At 38.7% G+C, this 10885-nt stretch overlaps 1 protein-coding gene across 1 annotated transcript in view; it reads left to right on the forward strand.

Moving 5' to 3' along the window:
* LOC134956898 (pancreatic alpha-amylase-like) overlaps positions 1-2748 on the forward strand; it is a 126945-nt gene extending 124197 nt beyond the window's left edge. Inside the window, exons 9-10 of the mRNA XM_063938769.1 lie at positions 1900-2025; positions 2396-2748. Coding sequence (XP_063794839.1) covers positions 1900-2025; positions 2396-2585 — 316 coding nt within the window. The 3' untranslated portion in view covers positions 2586-2748. The remainder of the gene's footprint in view (positions 1-1899; positions 2026-2395) is intronic.
* Positions 2749-10885: the final 8137 nt, after the last annotated feature.

Consider the following 10885-nt stretch of genomic DNA (forward strand, 5'->3'; position numbering starts at 1 on the left):
AAATTACCACAGTTAATGAATTCACCCAGGGCTATCTAATTAGCCCCTGACCGCTGGCACTTATTGGGGAGTAGGCTTTCCTCAGGCATGCAAAGCATAATCCCTGAAAAGCATTTCTCTAAAGACCCTTTTTTTACGTGAAAAAGCATGGGTCTGGGAACTTAACCCAGATCCCATGCCTTATTGCCCGAAAACAGATCATTTACCGTAAGGTAAAAAACGTGCTATTATTGAATAGCCCGATAATACTATGTGGCCATTTTAGCCCATTTTTGCTGTGTGGTAAATTATCACAGGCAATTGGATACCAGCCTAACCATCATAGAATGGTGAGAATAACACCACAAGGGCTTGTCCATGTATGTCAAACTGTGTAACTTACATTACATTTTTCAGAGTAAAGGGGGAGATTTAGCAAAGCATAAAGATAGATAATGAGGGGAGAGATAAAGCACAAACCAATCAGCTCCGGTTAGTTTACGGGCTGTGTTCATAAAATTACTTTTAGGAACTGATTTGTAGGTACTTTAAAGCTGGGTACACACTGGAGCCACATCGGCCCAATATATAATTTCCGGATGAATCAGGTGGATCAATCGGTGTATACGGCCAATCTGTGTGCTCTCGCAGTTGTTAGCGATATCTTCCTGTCGGCTGTTCTGCACAGCCAACAGGTCGATATAACATTTAGCATCATGTAGTGTAATGAAGGCTGGAATAAAGGATCATTCTGTCCTTCAATAAATCATTCTGATGTGTACCATGAATATGATATGTCGGTCCATTTGCCACTATATCGTCCAGATACACATTGCACCAGTTTGTACCCAGTTTAACTCTCTCCACTTTATCTTTCTATAAGCTTTGATAAATCTCCCTTTAAATGAGAAAATCTGCAAATGTTGTAGACAGATTCATATTTGTAACTTAAATTTGCCCTGGAAAATAAATTAAAACATGGCCTCATATAGGTGGGACCAAATCTAGTGTAGATTGGGTCCAAAACAAACACAGACAGCATTATCAAACAATTATCCTAGCCACAATACATTACAGATATCATCCATATCCACCACACACTAAAAAGATCAATGTGACTGTCATAAAGTAAAGAAAGTATCCCAGTGTACACCTGGCAGTACAGATGGCATTCTAGTGACCACCATACAGTTCAGACAACATCCCAGTGATCATTATATAGTCCAGATAGTGTCCCAATGACCACCATACAGCACAGACAGCTACTCGGTGATCACCATACAGCACAGGCAACATCCCAGTTGCTGTCATATTATATAGACAGCATCCCAGTGACGGCCATACAGTACAGTCAGCATCCCAGTGAATGCCAGGGCACAGTCCTTGTCCAGTCAGTTTACAGTTCTGCCTCCTTTAGTCTACCACCGTAGAAAGACTTACCTTGCCAAATTGCAGCTTCCTTGTGACACAGAGCAATGCACACAGCATTCCAGAGCTCCGCAGGATACTCTGTATTGCAATGACAACATGTCTGTTTGTGGCCCATCCACATCATTAAAAGGGGTTCCCCCTTTAGGCCGGTTTGGACCATGACAAATCTGGACAGCCTTGTACTGCACTGCAGAACACCTTCCTCTGAAACTGAATACCTGCTGCATCATCAGATCCCCCTTCTTCTCTACCAGTTTAAAAAATATGAAGAAATATTATCCAACTGACATGCAGTCCCATCAGTCTACCAACAAAATTGCTGGTGAGCCCTATGGTTAATCTGATCCTGGTTGTAGCCATCTATGAGGTGCTTTAGTCACTGTTGAGCATTATTGTACAGTCGTAAAGGTTTATTATGAAGTATATAAAGTTAAAATAAAGGAATACCTTGTTAACTCATTCCAATCATTCTGATATTTTTCTATTAAGGAACATGGCGATATTTCGTAATGTAGTGGATGGGCAGCCCTTCTCTAACTGGTGGGATAATGGAAGCAACCAAGTGGCATTTGGTCGCGGAAACAGAGGATTTATTGTCTTTAACAATGATGACTGGTAGGTGAATTTTAAATGTCATTCAGATGAATAATGATTCTGTTGTTAGGTTTCACAGTTAGGGAAAGGGAGAAAATATTTTGCAGGTGAAAAAGAATCTAATCTAAGTAAATGTGGAACCAATAGTCAGGAAAACTCCTCCAGCTCATCTATAATTAAAACTGCAAATTATTAAATATGTGAGAAAATGAAAGTTAGATATAAATATTGTTTAAAATATTCAAACAGATAGACAGTTAACTCACGTAATGTAACCTAAACTCCAGACTTTGTGGACAACAAAGAAAACAATAATTATATGAAGTGATTGGATATAATTGTTTCTCTTCATAAAGACACAATACACATTAACATCTGTTGAACTTTACAGGTACTTAGATGCCACCCTGTATACTGGTCTTCCAGCTGGTACTTACTGTGATGTAATCTCAGGACAAAAACAGGGCTCTTCCTGCACTGGTCGACAAATCGGTGTAGGCAATGATGGCTATGCTCGCTTCCAGATCAGCAACAATGATGAAGATCCCTTTGCTGCCATTCATGTTGATGCCAGACTATAAAATGTCAAAGAAATGAATTAGCAGAAGTTCTGTTCCACGTGCAAAGAAGTGACCTCTCTGATTTAGGGAAAACTCGGTCAACATTAACACAAATACAGATCTTCTCTTTCAAATGAAAATAATTTACAACAGACTACTAAGATGTTCTCTCACTTTACTTGCATTGCCTTTACTGATATTTACATGGTGCTCAACCAATAAAGTCATTATTTTCATCATCATCATCATTGTCATCTTATTTATATGGTCACATATCACTGCTCTGTACTATGGGTAAGACAGCACATATAACAGAGATTACATACTGTAGTGTAACACAGGGAAGGCAAAATGAAGGACATACTGGAAGTTTAACAGCATACAGTACTATAGCATACAATTTGGCATTTTAAAAGCAAAAAAAAGTGCATATGGTGCAATAAACCAGGTGAATAATAGGTGACATAGAAAATGTGCAGAAAGAAATATACAAGAACTAACAGATGGATTATGGGAATAAGCAATAAGAGAAATGATGAGTGCAAGAGATGGCAGACACGAGAAGGCTACAGTAGAGAGATAGTGAGAGTGTGGATGAGAGTTTTGGTATTAATACAAAAATAAGTTGTGTATATTGGTCAAAAACATACATATTTATTTACATGGTACAGAACTTGCATAAATCTGGTTGAGGCAAACTGAGGCACTCCACCCATTGTTGCCAATCTACTCCAATGGGTGGATCCAGTGGCGTAACTACTGTAGCAGCCGGTAAATGTATATCTTCTGCTCACTCCCCCCTCTAGTTCTACCCCTGCTCTCTCCCTGACACTCTCTCTTGCTACACTCTCTCTCTCTCTTGGACACTGCCTCTCTCTCCCTCACCCCTTCCTGACATTCTACCTGACAATCTTTTTCTCTGACACTGTCTCCTTCTCACTCCCTGACACTGTCTATCTCTCCCTCTTTCTCTCTCTGACACTGTCTCTCCCTCTCTCATGCCCATACACTGCCTCCCTCCCTCAGTCTCTGCCTGGCACTCTCTCTCTCTCTCTCTCTCTCCCTGTTAGTGTGTGTCTTTCTCTCTCCCTGACACCCTCTCTCTCTTTCTCATTCTCTATCTCCCTGTCTGCCTCTTCCTGACACTCTCACTCTCTTGCTCCTCTTCTCTTTCGTTCTACCTACCTTTCTGACAGTCTCCCTCTGACACCCTCTCTCTCTCCCTGATGCCCTCTCTCTCTCTTTCCCTCTCACCCCTTTCTCTCTCTCTCTCTCTCTCTCTCTCTCTCTCCCCCTGACCCCTCTTTCTCCCTCTCTTTCTTGCTCCTCTCTCTCTTTTTCTCTCTATACTCTCTCTCTCCCTGATTGCCATCTCTCTCTTCTCCTCTCACCCCTTTCTCTCTCTCCCTCTGACCCATCTCTCCCTCCCTTTCTTGCTCCTCTCTCTCTTTCTTCCTGACACCCTCATTGTCTCTCTCTCACTCCCCTCACTGTCTATCTCCTGCTCTCCTGTACTGACAATGGCGTGGAGGAGGGGGTCCCTTTTGAAGATCTTGCTATGGGGCCCTCAAAGTTCTAGTTATGCTCCTGGGTGGCTCAACATGCCTTTCAGGAACTGATACTACATTGAGGCTGAAAATAATCTTTACAGATGATTACCGCATCTAAAAATATATTTTCTACAATATTTATTTTTCATTGTTTGTATTGTGGTCAACATTGCCTGGAAATGCCTGGGAATGAAGGTTATTGAGGTTAATAATACTCTACAAACAAAAACAGGCCAAATAATGTGATTTTAGCATGTTTTGTAATTTTAAAAAAATGAGATTAAATTCAGTAAAAATGTTATGACACAGGTCTTTATTAATAACTAGATCAGGGCCCCAAGGGAGGTAGAGTATGTACAGTATGTAGTGGAGGGATAGATTGATTATTAATTCAATTTCTTTTTTTAGATTTAAAAAATTTAAATTAATCATAGGGGGCATTGGTGATGGTCTTTATTGCATTACAATTTTTATTGGTTATTGCACTAATCTGACTTTTACTAATATGACTTTTACTTTTTCTTTGATTTTACCTGCCCTGACTTAAGGCGCTTATGCCCTTGGGCATTGGCCTTTGCAGATGACGTTGATGGACTTGTATAATCATGACTGGTGGCAGCACCAGCAACACTAGTATGTGCTTCATGCTCTCTTCTCAATTGTTATATCTATCAACAACCACAAACCAAGTGGGGTGCAGCACACACCACAATATATAAAAAAAATGTACCACCTACAGGGTCACAATATGTACTGTATATAAGTCAGAAATAATAATCTAGCACTATGGTTTACTTTCACCTACAGTGTCACACAATATGTGTATGAGTCAGAAATAGTAATGAAACACTGAGGTTTATTTTGCCAACAGTGTTGCATAATATGTGTATGAGTATGAAATAAAATGTATTACTGTCGTACCACCTTCACACACCGTGACACACAAATACATATACGAGTAAGAAATAGTGACCGAACACTGCGGTTTAATTTCACCAACAATGTCACAAAATCTGAGATTATACACTGTGGTCTGACCAACAGTGTCACAGAAAAATAATGGTATAGTACACTGGGGTTTAGCATAATATATATATATATATATATATATATATATATATATATATCCTTAGGAGTTTTTTTAGATACAACTACTTCTATTTTTTATGGTGAAATATGCTTTAAAACTGTACGCGCTATGATATTTCTGTTCTATTTCTTTTTACATATGTGCACTGGTCATGAGACCGAAGAAAGTGTATGTATCAGATAAGTGATGTCCATACATTACCACTTGATTCACTTCATATCAATTTTTTAAAGAAACACTAAATAGGCGCCCTTATCTTCACTAGTTTCATATTTTACCCTTTATGTGCCATCCAAGCACATATCACATTGTTTAAGGTTGCTGCCACCCATTAATTGGGTTAGTTTTATAGTCTTTACGTTATATATATATTTATTCTTTTAAAATCACAGATTCACGTGCACTCTTAGTGCTCACTGAACATTACCCGTGCACCCCCGCATCTATTTGTTTTTTCCTATTTGGTTATTTACGGAGGCAGACGGTAATCAGGCACTTCACTATGTTTAGAAACAGAGGCCTGGAGAAAATAAATGACCTCTGTCAACAAATTTTCAACGATGAAAATCCAAGCACGTCACATGTCACTGCAAATGATGAAGATATGGACACACTTTTTTGGGACACAGAGAGACTTCTGACAAAAGAGATTAAAACATGGTGTGAGATCAGAGGCCTAGAACAGTACATTGCAGTTAATAGAATTCCAAGAGGACTACGACTCCTTAAAAGACCAACATTTGGTCTAGATAATCAAGAATTTCTGAAGAAATGGGATGAGATACTCCACAACTGCTCCATAGATCTGATGCGACTGATAATCTCGGAAAAAAAGGTCTCCCTCACTAAGATAGAGGATGACATTAAGAAGAAGGAACAGATACTTGTACAACATCAAGACAAAGAGGTATTCAAAGCGAACGACCTCACACTCACCAGGAAAATAGAACGCATAGAGGAGGAGGTCATCAAGGGAAAACAAAAGAAGTACCTTATTGACAAAGAGGACTACCTACAAAACAAAGTGAATAATTGGAGCAGGTTTCAAGATAGGAATACATACCGTATTCCAGTGTTCCAAGACCAGAGGAAGAAAAGATGGACGACAACCCCATACCAAAATAAAAACAACACAGGACGACAAAGAACAATGGCCAACCATGCCTCTCCATACATAAAAACCGTGCCTCTAGGAAATAGATTCTCGGCACTACAACGCCTCGAATCGAACAGCGACTCTGATTTTTTGTCACCGGATCCAGTTGTAGACAACTCACAATCAATGAGGAGGACTTTTTTCAGAGAGAGGTTCAAGGCCCAACCCTCCATAAAAAGAAATTACCAAGAAGAAGAGGAACCAGAGGCAGCGGCAGGACAAAACATCACCAAAAAGAGGTTTTTATAGACCCAAAGGAGAGAGGCATTTTTAACCTATCAAAACATCAATTAAGTAAAGCGGAAATTTCTCTTCTTAGTAAAGGACTTAAATTCGCACCTTCCAATCATATGAATAAATTTGAAACATTCATCGATCTCAATAAATTTGTAAGATCATTGACATTAAAAAGACATTTTACCAAGAAGAACACTGAGACGTTAGTGGCTCAACCATCTAAATCAGGTCTAAAAAAGAAATCCAAGTTTTACCCCCTAGAATCAAAGGGTAACTACATTAACGTATTTTACGAAACTGGTGAAAAAAGATCTTTGCGAAGGAGAGATCGAGAAGACAAAAATATCAAATCTCAAGAACAATGAAAAAGAAGCGTTGAAACTCCTTCAAGATAATAAGGATGTAATCATCAAACAAGCAGACAAAGGAGGGGGACTCGTGCTAATGGATCGGGATGCTTATGTGAAGGAGGCTCTTCGCCTCTTGAATGATGCTTCTTCATATAGAAAGCTTCCAAACGACCCAACCAACCCTTTTGTAGAATAGCTAAGGATTCTACTCGTACAATACCTTCACAACAACACTTTGGAAAAAGAAGAGTTTCAGTATTTGATTACATCAAATCCAGTGATACCGATATTCTATTGTTTACCAAAAATCCACAAATCACTTGAAAATCCGCCGAGCAGACCAATTATAGCCGGAATTGATTCATTAACAGCACACTTGTCAGAATACATAGATATATTTCTCCAGAAGTACGTGACACAGTTACCATCTTATCTGAAAGACACAAATGATGTGTTGAGGATTACGTCCAATATACAATGGAAAGAAACTTACATCTGGATAACTATAGATGTACAAAGTTTATACACTTGTATCATACATGAAAAAGGCATAGAAGCCTGTCGGAAATATCTGGACAGAGATGCCAACATATCCCCACTACACAAGGAGGCCATCTGTGAGTTCATCAATTTCATTCTTCGCCATAACTATATCAAATTTCAGGACAACTTCTATATACAGACGTGCGGGACAGCAATGGGGACGATCTTCGCGCCCAGCTTCGCAAATTTGCTGATGGGAAGCTGGGAAGAGGAACACATCTATTCTAACAACATGTATACAGAACAATTGATACTCTTCAAAAGATACATAGATGACATCCTCATTATCTGGGAAGGAAAAGAGGAAGAGTTTTTGGTGTTCTTCAATCAGATCTCCAATAATGATTACAATCTTAAATTCACATATCACCTTGACAGAATGAAAATTGATTTCCTGGATTTAACCCTCTCAAGTACCAATCAACAAATCAGTACCTGCAATTTCATTAAAGATGTAGATACCAACAGCCACTTACACTATAAAAGCTGCCATGCGAAGAACTGGAAATGCAACATTCCATACTCGCAGTTTCATCGCATCAAACGCAATTGAAGCAATCAAGAAGAACAAGATAGACAACTTGATTTGTATGCGGGAAGATTTAAAGACTGAGAATACCCAGAAAGCACCATCAAAAAAGCTCTGGAGAAAACACGTGGAACTACCGAACTAATTCCTAACAACAAAAACACAGAGGATTCTCTGAACTTTGTCCCCTTTATCACCACATACAACTGTCAAGAACAAACTATCAGGAACTCCATAAAGAAACATTGGAATCTCCTCCTACTTGATCCCGTCCTCAAAGACATTATCCCACCTCAACCAAAAATCGTTTTCAGAAAAACTAGAAGTTTGAAAGATATCCTGGCACCGAGTCTTTTTAAAAAAGAACCATTAGAAAATAGAAATTCAATACCGAAATGTAAAGGCAACTACAAGTGCGGAAATTGTAACATGTGTAGATATGTACACCCCATCAGAAGAGTTTTTTCTAACCATAACAACACTAAAGAATATACTATTAAAGATTTTATGAACTGCAACTCCTCCATGGTCATTTATCTTTTGGAATGTAGTTGTGGCCTGAAATATGTGGGCAAAACCAAACGAGTTCTCAAGTTCCGCCTACAGGAACATGTCCGCAACATACAAAATAGGGTAGAAAACCATGCAGTCTCAAGACATTTTAAGGAAAAACACAATTCGAATCCAGAAGATTTAACCTTCAAGGCTATTGAACTTTTAAAACCAGGAGAAAGAGGTGGTGACATACTAAATAGACTTTCCAGAAGAGAAATTTACTGGATTTATGAACTTCAAACCATGTCACCCCTTGGATTTAATGAGACATTTGAAATAGCACCTTTTCTATAAAAATTTCCGCCCCATACTCATGTTTTTTGAACTGCGCAACATTTTACACTGGTTAATGAATTTTCACACTATGCATGCCACACAAAGTCACTCTGTTATCACGTATTTTCTGTACAACTAAATTTTCTTAAGGATGCTGTTTTTTCCTATGATTCTCAGGGAAGAAGAATTTATCTTGCCCTATAATGACTAATTTACCGCTCTATACAAAAAACCTGCCCTTTACCAGCGATTTGTTTTTACTTCATCATCAGTCCAGTTCATCATTTTTGAAGATCATCATTTTTGAAGATTATACATTCATTTATGAAATCATCATGTTTGAAGATTATGCTTATCTATGAAAGAGACAGAAACTGTCCTATGAAAACCTTCTTTTTACATCAAATGTGTTTATTTTTGATTAAATCTTTTGCACTTTGTTTAATAAGATTACTTGAATGACATATGCTATATGAATGTGTTCTATTTTAAATCATGTTTCTCTTATGAACTGTTTTGATAGTGAGGCATTAACTGCATCTAGCAGATGCGGTTCAGATAAGCAGTCACGTGTGCGTTCCACCAGTCCGATGACGCATCACGTGACCAACGACATGACCTCATCGACCGCCGCATTATTGTGCCCGTCACTCCAGCGCTACACAGCACGGCCTCTTGGTAGCCCATCAGCGATCAGCGCGCCCAGTACCTACGGCGGCTGATCGCAGCGGGCACTTTGTTAAGCCTAAATCCGCATTTAATATAAGTTATTCCTGTTACCGGAAGTTACGTTCTAACTTCCTTTTCCGGACCCAGAAGCGCCTTTGCGTTCCACGCCGTCTTTTAGGATTCTTTTTTCCCTGACAAACAGTACCAATTATTAAAACAGTTTAAAAGACTCATGAATGAATATAAATTTGTGTCTAGACTGTTTCTATTTTATATATTTATCCTTCTTGCAAATCTCTTGGAATAATCTCACTATCCTTGACAGGAAGTGAGGTCATTACTTGTTGGACCATGTGTTAGATCCTCACACTGCTCACATGTATAAATAGGATACCTGTTCACTACTGACTATATCCCCATGATGAAGTCATACTGCTGACGAAACGCGTTGGGCCTGCTGTACCTGAGACCTCCTTATGGACAGATAAGCTTTTTTAACTCAAATTTCCTGTATGTTTCCTGTCCATATATATTATTATTATTATTATTATTATATAGTTAGCTTTTTTATAATTTAAATGGTGCAGGGCACCCCTAGATTAGCAGAAGACCCCTTTATTTACAACAGAATATGGACCACCTACAGTGTTACAATGCATGTATGATTATACACTGCGGTCTAAATGGCAGTGTCAGAGAAAAATAATAGTATAGTACACTGGGGTTTAGCACTAAAAAAAATATTTTTACAGGATACATTTAGTTTTTATAACTGGTGCAGAGCACCCCTGGATTGGCAGAGGACCCCTTTATGTACAACAAAGCAATGACCACCTACAGTATCACAATGCATGTGTGATTATACACTGCAGTCTGACCGGCAGTGTCACAGAAAAATAATAGTATAGTACACGGAGGTTTAGCATTAAAAAAAATATATTTTTTTTTCACATGATACATTTAGCTTTTATAACTTGTGCAGAGCATGCTTAGGTTGAGAGAGGACCCCTTTACATACAACAAAGCACGGACCATGTACAGTGTCACAATACATGTATGAGTATACACTGTGGTCTGACTGGCAGTGTCACAGAAAAATTATAGAACACTGGGGTTTAGCACTAAAATATATAAATACAGTGCCTTACTAAAGTATTCACCCCATTGGCTTTTTACCTATTTTGTTGCATTGCAACCTGTAATTTAATTTTATGTGATGGATATGCACAAAATAGTCTAACTTGGTGAAGTGAAATGAGAAAAATGTATGTAAAAAATAATTTTTATTAAAAAAAAAAAATTGAAGAGTTCCGGTGGGCGGGCCTGCAGCACGGCCGCATTTTAGCTCTGCTCTCCGTGCCCCCGC

The sequence above is a fragment of the Pseudophryne corroboree genome, chromosome 9 (genome assembly GCF_028390025.1).
Source record: "Pseudophryne corroboree isolate aPseCor3 chromosome 9, aPseCor3.hap2, whole genome shotgun sequence".
Taxonomy (NCBI): Eukaryota; Metazoa; Chordata; class Amphibia; order Anura; family Myobatrachidae; genus Pseudophryne; species Pseudophryne corroboree.